The 15,453-nt window shown below is 34.8% G+C and overlaps 1 protein-coding gene across 2 annotated transcripts in view; it reads left to right on the plus strand.

The window, feature by feature from the left end:
- The window catches only part of LOC103972851 (mitochondrial Rho GTPase 1), a 36,092-nt gene that overhangs the window by 17,715 nt on the left and 2,924 nt on the right, over positions 1-15,453 (plus strand). For both annotated transcript variants that reach the window (XM_009387229.3, XM_065087489.1), the window contains exons 8-11: positions 4,097-4,178; positions 6,188-6,399; positions 6,513-6,582; positions 10,437-10,549. In XM_009387229.3, the coding sequence (XP_009385504.1) occupies positions 4,097-4,178; positions 6,188-6,399; positions 6,513-6,582; positions 10,437-10,549 (477 nt within the window). The remainder of the gene's footprint in view (positions 1-4,096; positions 4,179-6,187; positions 6,400-6,512; positions 6,583-10,436; positions 10,550-15,453) is intronic.

Consider the following 15,453-nt stretch of genomic DNA (forward strand, 5'->3'; position numbering starts at 1 on the left):
CGCTCACCGCTCCCGCTGCCACTATCGTTGCTCCCCTCTCCTGCTCCTGCTCCTGCTACTGTTGCTCGCTGCTATCTCTTCTAACATCGACTCGATAGTATACTATTAACAGTATATTTACAATATACTGTTATCTATATACTAGTAACAATTTTTATTTATTTATTAGATTAATAATATATTATTTTGATTTTAATACTGCTAATTTTTATTTATTTGAAATTATTGTTATTGTTTTGAATTTTGAGATTTTTTGTTAATGTGATATTGTAATTTTGTAAGATTTTTTAAATTTAATATCATTATTTTTATTTAAATAATTATATTATATATTTTTATATTTTAGCACCTCGTTTCGTTCGGACGAGCGCCTGAGCAAGCGCCTAGCGCCTCGGGCGTTTTTGGACCTTGGCACCTTTTGGCGCCTAGCGCTTTTTAAATCACTGTTGAAATATGATCTTTTAGTAAAAAATATTTTTTGAACTTATTTTGCACCACCATCAACTCTCTCTTAAGGTTATACCTCTACCTTTAGTTTCACAAAAAATCTCTTTTGTTGAGCTCCTAATCTTATTAGCCATCATAGTTCAAATAATATTAATATTATCCTCATCTAAGCTTCAGATCGCCTCCCTTTCTATCTTATTATGAAAAGTGTTTACATTATCATCTTTAAAATTCCATAATCTAGTCCTAGTAACTTTTTCTACTATCGTTTTTTTAATTTTCTACAATAAATATATAGTACCATTAACCTATGTTGATTCATCAAACTTTCGCTAGATATAATTTTACAATTCTTATAAATAACTTTATCTACCTTTCTAGTGAGAAAAAAAATCTATTAGACTATAGTTACGACCACTCTTATTAGTAATTAATTGTTCATCTCTCTTTTTAAAGTGAGTATTTACAATTATAAGATTATACGAAGTTGTAAAATCTAAAATAATATCACCATCTTCATTTCTCTTCCTATAACCAATGCCCCCATGCACCCATTTATATTCACTATATGTTTTCCCTACACATGATCATTCAAATCTTCTCAAATTATAAGTTTTTTGGTTACAAGCATTTCTTGAATGACATCATCTAAGCTTTCTCAAAATTCTTTTGTGTTTTAATCACCCAATCTGATTTGAGGGGCTTAAGCACTAATGATATTCAAAACATCTTGTCCTTTTAAAAATTTTAGAATTATAATTTTATCTTCAAATCTTTTTACATCTATAACGTTGTTCTTAAGATCCTTATCAGCAACAATTCCTACACTATTTCTGTGTTTAACTTTTTTTGTATACCAAATTTTAAATCTAGTACTATCAATTTCTCTAGATTTTTCCCCTACCCACTTAGTCTTTTGTAAGCAAATAATATTTATTCTTTTTTTGATCATCGTGTTTTTGATTTCTAATCCCTTTCCTCAAAGTGTTCTTATATTCCAAGTTGCTAACTTAGCCCTTTGTTCTTGGACTAACTCTTTACTCCCATTGGTCTAAAACAATAAGAGAACTCTTGCCTACTAGGCACCATATTCGGGCGTCGATGTGATGGGCAGCTTACAGGCGACCTCCTAGCTTATCGTTTGTAATTCGGGATACCTAGGTTGTGAAGGTGCCTCGCGTCATTTTCTGTTGACGACCTAGCTCTATATTTGAGGGGCATAAGCACTAATGATATTCAAAACATCTTGTCCTTTCATAAATTTTAGAATTATAATTCTATCTTCAAATTTTTTCACATCTATAACATTGTTCTTAAGATCCTTATCAACAACAATTCCTATACTATTTCTGTGTTTAACTTTTTTTGTATACCAAATTTTAAATCTAGTACTATCAATTTCTCTAGATTTTTCCTCTACCCATTTAGTCTTTTGTAAGCAAATAATATTTATTCTTTTTTTGATCATAGTGTCTGTCATTTCTAATCCCTTTCCTCAAAGTGTTCTTATATTCCAAGTTGCTAACTTAGCCCTTTGTTCTTGGACTAACTCTTTACTCCCATTGGTCCAAAACAATAAGAGAACTCTTGCCTACTAGGCACCATATTCGGGCGTCGATGTGATGGGCAGCTTATAGGCGACCTCTTAGCTCATCATTTGTAATTCGGGATACCTAGGTTATGAAGGTGCCTCGTGTCATTTTCTGTTGACGACCTAGCTCTATATTAAAATCGGTTAAGATCAATGTTCATGAGATCTGACAGAGTTTTATGTTGGTTGTCAATGACCCAACATAACCTTCCATCATTTTTATTCGGTCTTGGGATTGGCATTGGCATTGGCGTTGTAAACAATCTCTCTAAATGTTAAATCAAATACTATCAATCTCTCTAGATTTTTCTTCTACCTACTTAGTCTCTTGTAAACAAATAGCATTTATTATTCTTCTGATCAGTGTTTAATAATTCTAATCCCTTTTCTAAAAGTGTTCTTATATTCTAAGTTGCTAACTGAATCATTTGTTCTTGAACTAACTTCTTTACTCGCATTGGTCCAAAGCAATGAGAGAATCCTTGCCTACTTTGCACCACATCCGAGCGTCGATGTGATGGACCATTTCTGACTGACCTTCTAGTCCACTGACACCTGGTGGTGAAGGTGCTTCCCGTCACTTCTCGGTGACGATCTAGCTTTGTGTTGAAATCAGTTAAAATTCATGTTCATAAGATCTGATGTAGTTTTATGGTGGATGTAAGTAAAAATTGGATCAACATTGGGATGTAAGTAGCTTTGCGTCACATTTTTAATCTTCGCTTGGGATCAACATTGTGTTGAAATCAGTTGAAATTCATGTTCATGAGATCTGATGTAGTTTTACACTGGATGTAAGTAAAAACTGGATAAACATTGGCTGTAAGTAGCTTTGCGTCACATTTGTCATCCTCGCTGGGATCAACATTGGTGATGTTATTTACATATATATTATTCATAAAGTAAAAAATGGATAGTTAATAACTTAATGTAGAGAATGGTATTAGGAGTTTTACGAGATCATCGGGAACCATTTTGATTGGAAGAAAAAATCTATAAGATATTTAGACTGATGATGCTTTATGGATCTGAGTGTTGAGCAGTTAGGAAATAACTTATATCGAAAGTTGGTATCACTACGTTGAAAGTTGGTGTCGCTGGGATGAGAATGTTGAAGTGTCTCTATGGAGTTTTTAAAAAAAATGGAAGATGTTTTGTTTTCATAAACATCTAAGTGAAGCTTTGAGAATCATGATATGAACATGGATTAACAAGACCTGCATGTGTAATTAGATTGGTGAATTACAATTAGTGGTATGAGTACAAGTAGAGTAAGAATTTAAAAGCCCTTACTAGAAACTATAAATAAAAATATAAATACTTAATTTGATTAAGGATATGATTTTTTACAGAGCACAGTGATGACAATATTTATGTGGCTGACTCTAGATAGTTGAGATGTTATGTTTTTGTCGTTCTTGCTGTTGTATCACGAAGCCTTGTACTCAAATGTATATGTGCTGTAGAAATGTTGTAGGTATATGTGATTTCTCCCTATTTTTCAGCAACAACAGCTTATTGTTCAGTAGATACAGTAGGACAAGGAAAGCATGGGTTGGAATAAAAGAGGAATAAAGAGAAGATAGGATAAAGTATTTAGCAAATATGACGTGCAAGATTCATCTGCTTCTTCACTGGTAAATGAAATAAACTACATTAAGCCAGCTTTTGCTTCATCATGCCACTCATTCCACATAAATTGTGGTCTAGCAGGTGCTTGTGGTTTTAAAAAATAAGCTATTTGTCCATGAAGATATGATCTGGCTTCCTTGATAATCAAGAAGGTAGCCATTGTGGCAGAGTCAATCCTGTACTAATATTATAGAATCTCTCTTGCTTCGTTGTTGCTCGACGAAATCTACCATGCTGTTTGAAACTAGGGCATGATGGAAAAAGAAAACTTTAATGCTACAATCATCCTATGAGCTTGAACTTCCCTTCATTCACTTCTTTTTTTCTTATAGCTGCAAACTACTGTTTCCTTTATATTTAATCCAAATGTTGTTTCCTTTTTATATTTTTGTGTTCCTTCCCTTTAGTGTGTTCTGTTTTCTACAGCCCTTGGTCTGAAGCTCCTTACAAAGATGCTGCAGAGAAGAATGTTTTAGGAGGATTGTCACTTGAAGGATTTCTTTCAGAGGTCTTTCCAATCATGATACTTTTATGTTTTGTCTACACTTCAAGGATTCTTTTACTTGAAAGTTTATAATATGTATGGACTTGTTTGAAGGTTCTGTGTAAGTTGTACTTAATTACTTATTTTTTTGCCTGTTTTTAGTTAGGTTAAAAGATATATTTCTCTTTCTCTGTTGTTGTTTGCTGTAGAATAATGACATTAATTTTTCAGAAGATAGTGAAGGCTAGAGTAGCAATTGTTGATTCAAAATTAATGCTTTGTCCTTCTGTAATAATTATGCATCATTTTTTTACACACTTTTGCATATTTAGCATTTCATATGAAAATGCGTTTAAATATGTCACTGACTCGAAGGTAATCGAGTAAGTTTTTTGTTCATATTTAACACCTATGGATATATGCTTAAGTTAGCATTCATATGCTTAGGTATGAAAAACACATCCACTCATGTGCTCATGTTTTGTATATTTTTATAGTAATTTGGTAACTACGGGTTGTGCATATTTATGGACATGACTTTTTCTTTTTACATAAATTCATGTGTACAAATATATTCCACTCTATCAGCTTTGTAGCCTTGTGAGAAATACAGTACACTTGTTCTTTACTTGTGTTATAAGTGTAACGGTGATATGTATTATTGTACATCTACATATATTATATATTTGTAACAATGATCTGTATGATTTGTGCATCCACAAAGATCAAGGATTGCCAAATTGTGGGATACTGTCTGTTCATGGCAATACATATTGGTTTGACCAGATGTCTATGGACCGCCCAGTATTAATTTATAATTTAAAGTGTGAATCAACTCGACTGCTTTGTACCACAACTAGGAATACCAGTTGTCTTTTGAACATGATTAACATGTAAAATAAACCAAAGATGCCAATCTTTTCAGTGAAACCCTTTGCTGAGAGCACTGCAAAGGGGAAGGAAAGAAGTAGGCAGAGGAAGCATCAGGTACCTGATGGGATGAAGGAACCACAGATTAACTGCTCAAGTTTCATGTGGGAACTGAAACTTGCATATTTGCTTATAGTTGGTGGTTCTTTTATGACTAATGGGTCATTATTTTGTAAGAAGACACTTTTAGTAATATATAAAGCATGGTGCCTATTTCTTGCATGTTCTGTTAGTTTGATATGTTTAGCAATTCCTGCAATCAAATTAAAATCCTGGTTTTGCTATCGAGTTTTTCAAGAATTTTTCAACTAAGAGAAGCTTTTCTCCAACTGGAAGGAGTCAAGAGGGATCAAGAGAGAAGAGGAGACGAGGATTTAGTTGATGCTTGATTTGGTTTTACTGTAATGGATTGATTTCATCTGGCTCACTGCAGGCCCCCACTTTTCTTTTTCTTCTATGAGATGGGAGTTAACTTGGCTTTGCTCAACATGTGAATAGAAGACTCTATTCAACTTAATATTATGTGTTGTCTAAATCGTGACTGTTAAATTTAACAGATCTTTCATGCAAAAATTTAAATGCCAGTCCAACCATACTACTGTCCACTGTTCGGTCGCTAATCTGATTGACATTAAATCACATGTGTTTTTATAACTTTTCTGAAACACCTATTTCTTAATTTGTCTGGATCCTGTTTGCTGTGTGTTCAAAGTTGATGTTGCTAATCTGTTGACAACCGCTGGACTCATGAGGTCCAACACTGCTAAATATAATTTTGTATTTAAGCTGATGAACCTTTTTGCAGATTACTAAATGCCTTTGACATATTCTAAATCTGGCCTTTCCTTGTTATCTGATTAGTTCTATTCGGCTGCTGTTTGGTGGAAGGTTTCTAAAGTTTTATGATGTTTCCTCCCATCTTTTGATTGGCTTCAGACTTTCTCGTTGTATTACTAAAATAAGGTTGTCAAAAGGGAATCCTTGATGGACCTTATGTTTCCCCCAATCTTTTGATTGGCTTCAGAAAGGTTGTCAAAAGGGAATCCTTGATGCACCTATTATCTAATATGCTCTATTAATGGGAAGAATATTCTTCATTGCAGTGGGCTCTCATGACGCTTCAAGATCCAGCAGCTAGTCTGGCTAATCTGATATACATTGGATACACTGGTGATCCTGCATCAGCATTTCATATAACAAGAAAAAGGAGGTTAGATCGCAAAAAGCAGCAAACCCAGAGAAATGTTTTCCAGTGTCTTGTCTTTGGTCCTAGAAATGCAGGGAAGACCACATTGTTAAATTCATTTATTGGAAGGTAAGCCTTTTGTCATTTTTTCTTATCTGTCCTTTCATACAGCTAAGTCCAATTTGAACATGAGTTGATATGTATGGCATTTGTTTTAATTTATTTGTCCATTTTTTGTGCAGAACATTCTCCGAGAAGTATACTCCAACAATGTCTGACCGGTTTGCCACAAATGTTGTTGAACTTCATAATGTAAGTGCAACTTAACAAAGAATGGATTTTCTTCATTGCTTGTAGCCTTGTACAAGCATCAATCCTTTGTTTCTGATTTTATAATCTTTGTAATGTATGTTTAATTGTTCTAGTTGAAGTTTATTTTATATATTGTCAATTAAAACTCAGAAGTTTCCAGGTCTGGTTGGTTGCTATATTGTTCGCAAGTTTTTAAGCACCATATGTTAATTTCTTTGCCTCTTTCCGTAGTTGCAGGCAAGGTTTTGGTATGTTTTAGTATTTAGGTTCTTGATCAATTTGGATTTGTCAAATACAATCTGGGATCATGTTATCCTTTTTGAAACATTAAAAGATGAATCAAGAATAGTGGTATCAGTAAAAATTTAGCTATATTAACAAGAATTTTCTTGATTGGTTTGAAGTTGGCTAGGTTGTCAAGATATACTAAAGAAATTTAAAGGTGGTTTAGTCTTAAATAGCAGTCCAATCTAATATCAAAACATTACCGAGACCATGTCTCAAACATTATGGAATATTGAATGTTTAGCTCGGTCTCAATATGTGAAGATTGATGATTCTAACCAATAGCATTTATACCCAGAACTTATCAATTATGTACAGATGTAGAAAGCTAGGAATTCTTTTCCTAATCATTATTTTTTCATAAATCAAGTTGATTTTTGTGATTTATTAGGTCTAGAAAGTTCTAATTTGTTGTTTATGAAAGAGTGACTACATACAACTAAGATACAAGTTGAATTTATGCATGTGGTTGTCTTAAGAAAACTAAACCATGCATATGCAATGTAACATAAGCATATTAGGAAGATACCTTTTTTCTTTTTACAGTTGTAGAACTTTATTCTAATTTATTTTGCAAGATTCTATTTTAGATTGCAATGATCCTTTGTTTGTTTTAGGCTTATTATTAAGAACTTAGCAGAACATGTTGAATCTCGGATTTTGATGATGAAATCAATTGATGAAGTTATGATCTAATCAGCGTTTGAGTGACGGAGGACTAACTTCGATCATCGAGAGATAAATCGATTGAAGCAGAAGAATCATATGTTGGGCCAATCAGAAGATTGGACGTCGGGTCGAAGGATCGGTCGACCTGCCGGCAGAAGGACTTCATGCCGTGAGTTCGAGCATCGGGCCGGAAGAATCGGACATTGCGCCAAGATCGGATGTTGCGGGAGTTAAAATGCCGAAGGATCAGGCAATACACCGAAGGAGAGGACAATGCGTCGAAGGTTCGGACGAAGTGTCGAATGAATCAATGACATGCCAGACAACATAAGGTTTGTGTTTGCATCGGTTGTGTCTAGATTGAAGTAGTTTAGGTTTAATTGAGTTAGTTTCAGGTGTAACCAGGCTAACTCAATAAGGGGCCCATTGGGCTTGAGTTGGGGCTGTTTTGGGCCAAGTGGAAGGCCCATTCAATGACCTATAGCTGGCCCAGGCGATGGTACCACTAGGTCAGGCGGTGGAATCGCCTGTGAGACAGTGTACGTCTCCGAGAAACCTGGGTGGTGGTATCGCCTAAACACAGTCTTCAAGACTGTGTCAGGCGGTGGTACCGCCCAGTGTCAGTCTGACAGGCGGTGGTACCGTCAGGACCTGGGATGAGATCTTTTTTGGCTCCATTTTTGAAGCAATTTGGGATCTATAAATATCCCACTCTTTCCTGCTTGGGTAAGCAAGAAATGGAGTAGAAAGGGGTTGTGATTCTGAGCTGAAAAAGTTTGAAAAGTGCCAAGTGTCCTCCTCTTTAAGTTTTGGGCTTAGTCTAAGAGAGGTGTAAGGCTTATAAAGGTTGTCTCCTAAACTTGTGAAACCGAGAAATAGTTATAAGAGGTTAATTGATTTTCGTCTGTTGAAAGTAGCTCGGTAGTGAAAGTTGACAGCCTCGAGTGAAGAGGAATTGGGAGTGGACGTAGGTCGGGATGATCGAGCCACTATAAATCGGTTTGCATTTTTGTTATGATTTTTTTTCATATTGCTAACTGATTTACTTACTATGCTTATTACTCTTACGAATGTTTTCAAGTTAAACATCTTTCTGATAAGGCCTTTATCGAACGAAAATTTTCTAGAACGTCGTAATTTTTACAAAAGCACTAATTCAACCCCCCCTTTTATTGTCGAAACGGTTCTAACAGAGCACAGTGAATAGGTATGTGCCCATATACCAAACCATACACATCGTCGGGAGTGTGATTGCCACGTGGTGTGCAAGGCGTGACACACGTCATATTTCATGCTAACCTGGATTCAACATGATCTTAGTGTGTGGCATATGAGGCTTAACGTAGACTAATGTTGGCCTGTTGCTCATTTTTTATGCTGGTTTACACAAGACATGTGTTTATGTGCAGTAGAGTTATAACTTCAAGCAATTTTTCAAATATTGGTAGCATATGAGGTTGTATTATGTTGTTACACCAAATGACAGTACTAGATCTTTTCAGCTGAAACTAGACTGAAAGCCGAACTGCTGATCCAGCAGAAACCATCTGGAAATGAATTTGGTCTAGGTTTTAGCTTGGACCTGAACAATAACTTAGCTTATCTCTATCTAAAATTTATTTTACTTTGTACAATCTTGACTATATTGTTTGATAGGTAGGCTGTTAAAAATTTGCATCTTTTCTAGAGTTTCTTGCCAAAACATTTCTAATTTTCATTTATTTGCATTTTCTGCATGCATTTACCTATCTTCCACACCTGTGTTCTCTGCTAACTACACATTCTTAGCAATTGTTTGATATCTTGTCTCTCATACTTGATAGATTTTGCTTATATTGTTGTATAGGTTGGCTATTAGAAAATTACATCTTTCGAGACTCAAGAATTACAAGTTTCTTGCCAATTCATCATTTTCTTCCTTTGTTTGCATCTTTCATATGTGTTTGCCTATCTTTCTAGACCTGTGTTCTCTACTAGACTGTTTCACATTCACAATATGACCAGTTGTCTGATATGGTGCATCAATTGAGAATTGTTTGTATGATTTTTGTGCCCTTAGATGAGCTTGTATTAAATTATATTCTGGTACAGCTTATTGTGTCTCCCTCATGGAACAAAATTTCCGTCCAGTGCCAACGTTGGTCAGCAGCTGGACTGGCATAGTACTAGCAAGGTTCACTGTAATGCAGTATACCACTTTGTACGGGTGGTATGTATCATACGGAGCAGTATGTACCAGTCTGATAGGGGACTGGTATGGGTGATACATGCTGGTATATCAGCATACCCTATCATACCATGTGTTGGTACGTTGGTATGACTTGGAACATACCATATTGATGGCTGGTCGGTATACTGGTATGGACTAGTAAGGCGAACCATGAGTACTAGTACCATATAGCTTACTGAGTATCGGTACAGATTAATACTGGTTGACAGAAGATGAGGAGAATAGGAGGTTACAAGGATGGAGGGGAAAAGAAAAAAGATGAAACAGCTGTCAACATCTTATTAAAATAAACAAAATGTTCCAGTATATCAGACGTTAGGCTTTTCACCAAATATAGCTTTGCATTGGTCAGCTTATCGCCCGATAAGGTTGGTACAGTAAGCTTACCATGCAATAAGCTCTGTTTTGCATCAGAGCATGTGAGATTGCCTGGTTTATGTAGCAATCACCTATCGGACCAGTATTGCTGAAACTTTAAACCATAGTTTCTTTGTGAAGTGATATAGTCTTTTCAGTTTTCACTACCTGATAATTCACTTGGTTGTAAAAACAACCATAAACTGCAAAAAACAAACTGAATCTTGAAACTGTATATTTTCTTGTTTGTTTTCTAGAACAAGTTCCGTGTTTCTTTTTTCCATCTCTGATTTCTAGTGTTGTGCTTATGAAGGGTGAGAAAAAGACACTTGTGATGCGAGAGATTCCAGAAACTGAAGTCAAGAACCTCCTTTCTAATAAGGAGTCTTTAGCAGCCTGCGACATAGCTGTATTTGTTCATGACAGGTATTAAATTGTTGGCTGTAGTTAATGAACTTTTTATATTTTCATTTGTTTATAAGTGTGCATTCCAACAATTTTTGAATTATACAGAGTGAACCTTCTTAAGACTTGAGAATTCATTTAACTTTGGCAGATGAATTCTTCATATCCTTGTATTTTCCAAAAGTAATTGATCACTTAGATTTAGAAAGATAGTTTCAGTCTGATTGATGAAATGAGTGTTTGTTCTTTGGTATCTGTAGCACGTGTTGGTAGAATGTTTATCTACATTTTTTGCATCTTCAGTTGCATAAATTGAGCCAGTCATTACTTTATATTTTGCACATACATGTAGAATGTTTATCTACATTTTTTGCATCTTCAGTTGCATAAATTCAAGTGTTTTTTGGACATCTAGCAAATAAAAATCAATTGTAAAATTTCATTACATAACGTCATAATCTGCCTTGATTATTTAAGTCCACCATTTGTTGCATATCATGCATATAGTTGTTTGTCGTACAAATTATCTTGGCTTCACATTTTATTTCCTTTTTTCACATTTCTACCTTATCAGTGAGCAAGCTCCCTGATACATGTGAGGGTTCTGTCATGTGAGTTATGCTTTGCACTTCAGTCTATTCATAGCTTCTGATTTTCTGCCAACATGAGCTATGTGGATGGTCATATCTATTTGCATAATTTGCAAGGATAGTATGATGACCATTGTAATGGGCTCATTTGCAATTCATTGTTCTATTTCATTGCTAGGTTCAATAATCTTGGGCCTGATGTAGCATATTTTTATTATTCATAAAATTTAGAAATTCTGTTATGATTACCTGTGATATGTATAAGAAGCGCAAGACCTGTACATCAGTAGCAGATGCTCACAAGAAAGTCCAAAGACATATATGAACATTATAAAGTAAAAAATTCAAGCTATGTTTCCGTTGAGACATTTGGATTGGTTAGTGCATTATTGCACAAGTGATAGGTATTAGGTTAGAGTCCACGTGTGAGTGTCATATACGCCACTTCATGTAATAAAAAATTCTTTCAATTTTTTTAACTAAATAATAAGTAATAAACAGTTAAAAAAGTTGGAGTACAGTTGATGAATATTTAACTAAATAAGAAGATAGTACCAATGTTCTTCATTTCACTCAAACTGGTATGTACTAGCTGGTATTTACCATTCAGATTGTGAACTGATGCTTGGACCATCCTGTTTTGGTACAATGCTTATTGGGCGGTAAGACGTGAACCGGACTTTCACAGGTTTAAACTGGACCCATTAAGGACCAATTCTTTTTAGGGTTAGTGACTTAAATATATTATTTTTTGTTGTTGTTATAATAATATTTTAACTTATGTTCTGGTTTTTTATGTTTTTAAGATTAGATACCAAATGTTATGGTAAAATTTTGAGTAAATGCTGAATTGTTGGTTCTGTCCTAATTATTATTAGACAGAAACATGAGAATCTGATGTAATTGCATGTCAGCTGTTCAATAAAGAAGAATAATGGAAAACAATATGTACTTATTATTTTAATGTTATGAAAATATGAAATAATGGAAATTAAGTTTGTAGAATAACTTAGAAATATTAAAGATGCAAATTCTAAATTATAATGTCTTTCATACTAGAATAGTACAATTAAGAGTTTAATAAGTGCTATAGTCATTGACACTTGAATAGGTATTGATAATTTTTACTAGCATTGACACTAGTTGTGAGATGCCATGTAGCACTATTATCGGTACATCGAGTCACTTAGATTGTGGAAGGACAGCCAACAACAACACTGTTGGTAAGACTTGAACAGTTAGATTTGAAGATTCTTCTTAATTCTTTCGGGATATTTCATGAGGCAGCTAGTATTATAAAGCTTGCAAAATGTCCAAACCATGTATATCATCTCGGTTTCACACATGCTTGGTGACTAATTGGACCGTATTGTATCGGAATATCGTGCGGTATATTGACCCATACCACCTGACATCATTGGGGAGTAAGGAACTGGTATCATTTGATAAAAGTTATCATTTGTGGTTCTAGTAGTGTTGCATATCCAATTGGCAACTCAACAAGAGGAAAAAAAATAAGATCTGTAGTTTGTTAAAAGTATATGCTATTACCAGTGATTTAAAATGTGTTAGGCGTCAAGGTCCCAAAACGCCTGAGGCGCTAGGTGCTTGCTCGAGCGAAGCGAGACGTTAAAATATAAAAAATATAATATAATTAATAAATATAATTATTTAAATAAAAATATGTTATTAAATTAAGAAAATCTAAGGTACAAAATCATAATGTCACATTAACAAAAAGTCTCAAAATTCAAAACAATAAAATTTTACATCAAAGTCATTCATCATAATCAATATTATCGTCATTTTTATACAAATCATCTTCATTGAATTCGTCCTCTTCCTCTTCATCAAAATATGTTTCATTCTCTATGTTTTCAATCATAGCAGGAGCCAAGCTTGATGCTTTTGGATTCATTTTTCTTTTTGTCATCTGTCTTGTATATGTTTATAATTCTCCAGCACTTGAAGCTCTTGCCACATTTCCCCATGTCAATCTATCATCTTTAAATACAAGCTTGTCTTTGACATCTTGCAAGTTGGCACCCATTTCTCCCACCAACCATTTATTTGGATCATCAATATCTTGTAATGAGATTAGATTAATTCTATTTTGCAAATCATGACGAGCCTTCAAAGCTTGATTATACTTTATGTAATCAAGATCGTGTAATCGTTGATGTTTTAATCGATTTCTTCTTTTTGAGTGAATTTATTATGTCATATAATTTAAAAATATATTAATATATATATCTAAATAAATAAATTAATTGAAACAAAAATATTTAGTGATCCTTACATACTCAAAGACACTCCAGTTTCGCTCACAACCCGAAGCACTATATATCAAACTAAGTACTTTGATAGCAAATTGCTGTAAGTTTGGGGTGGAATTTCCAAATAGACTCCACCATTCAGTTGCAAAATTTATGTTATTATTAGCAATAACATAGTAACATACTATAGATGAAATTAATTATATCAAATTATTAATACCTGGAGATGTAGTTGTCCTAGATCGAACTGTCATTGGAATTCCGAAAAGACCTTCGACATTTTTATATAGAGATAATTCACGAATAATCTTATCTTGCACCTCAAGTTTAAAACTAATCTTGCAACGCATTGATATAACTCATCCAAAACTTTTACATCAAACCCAACAGATTTAATCTTATAAAAGAATTTAGGGTTCAAATAATATCCTGTTGCATGTAAGGGACGATGAAGTTGACAATTCCATCTTTCGTCAATGATTGTAAAAATTTTCTCATATTTTTCTTCATTTTCATTGAAAGATCTTTTAATCGTCTCCTTTGCTCTATCCATAGCCTCATAAATATATCCCATTACAGGTTTATTTTTATTATCCACCAATCGAAGGACTCGAACAAGAGGGTTAGGGTTAGGGAAGTTGCGAGAGGAAGGATATCGGTGCTTTAGTTAGTTCGATTGAACAAACTAAAGCACCGGAGACCGAACTAGACCTAAAACGCTGGTTCGGTCGCTTGGTTTAACCCGGGCGCTCGCCCAAAGTGTCCGACGCCTGGCCTCTTTCAAGCGCGCCGCCTGGAAATGAAGCGAGGCGCTCGAGCCTTGCCTCGCCTCGCCCAAGTGCCTAACTGGCTATTACAGATATATATTTAAAAATTTAGTCTAATTATGCTTAGTTCAACTTGCACCATATTCAATTTAATTTGTGGGAGAAACTAATTTGGTTATATACAAACCTGAATCAGGAAATTCAATTAAAAATTATTTTTCAGCATGGTATTTTGTCAGAAAAGAAGTTATATCAAAATTGGCAGTGAACTGGACCAAATTGGCAAAACCATTAACTTATATAATGGTTCGTCTCAGGTTTAGAGGTACATGTGGCAAGGTTTGCAAGATGGATATGTTATGGTACTATGGTACAGAGAGGTACAGGCTCTGTACCGAGCAGTTTCTGTTTTTTCTTTCAACCTGTTTTAGGCTTTTATGGGATTTGGTATGTACCGGCAAACCAACACTCGGTACATCAGAGCAGACTGTTATTGTACTGGTCTGAGCCATGACTGGTACAGCACCAGCACATGGCTCGGACCAGTGCCTGCACACAAAATTTTTGAACGTTTTACTCATTGAGATCTCATGATCCCCTATCCTGAACTAATTAGTGGCAACAAGGCACAACAATAGCAACACCGACAGCAATCCAGTGCACATTGATGCACAATCATTGGTACAGTATCAGCACATGACTGGTCCAAGCCACGACTGGTACAGTAGCAGAACATGGGTTAGACCAGTACTGGTACATGAAATTGTGAACTTTGTAGTTTTCATTGAGATCTCATGATCCCCTCTCCTGAATTAATTAGTAGCAACAAGGCACAACAATGACAACACTAACAGCAATCCAGTGCACATTGGTGCACAGTCATTGCATGTCTATGACGGATTTGGATGTAGATACAATTTAGAGTAACACTGGGTCATGGACCATCTTTTCCAGTAAGTCCATTCTCACTTGTTTCATGGTGATATGAAGACCGACTTCTAGAGGGTGCAGAGGAATTCCATAAACTGAAAGTGATATCTGTATCTCCAAACTTAAGGAATCAATTGAGAGGACCAACTCGCAGATTCCTTTCTCGCAAGTTTACTATTGATACATGCTGAAATGTGCCAATTGGCATGGCAATCTATGGACTGAGTAAACTTTGTTATCTTTTTCATTTTTATTAGTATTTCATTCAACTTTTAGTTTATTGCTTTCTGCCATGACTTATATTTCTGTTGCCGTTTGCTTCATGCATCAGATCTCTACTTTTCAATTGGTAAATAAGCAAG

The sequence above is a fragment of the Musa acuminata genome, chromosome BXJ1-2 (genome assembly GCF_036884655.1).
Source record: "Musa acuminata AAA Group cultivar baxijiao chromosome BXJ1-2, Cavendish_Baxijiao_AAA, whole genome shotgun sequence".
NCBI lineage: Eukaryota > Viridiplantae > Streptophyta > Magnoliopsida > Zingiberales > Musaceae > Musa > Musa acuminata.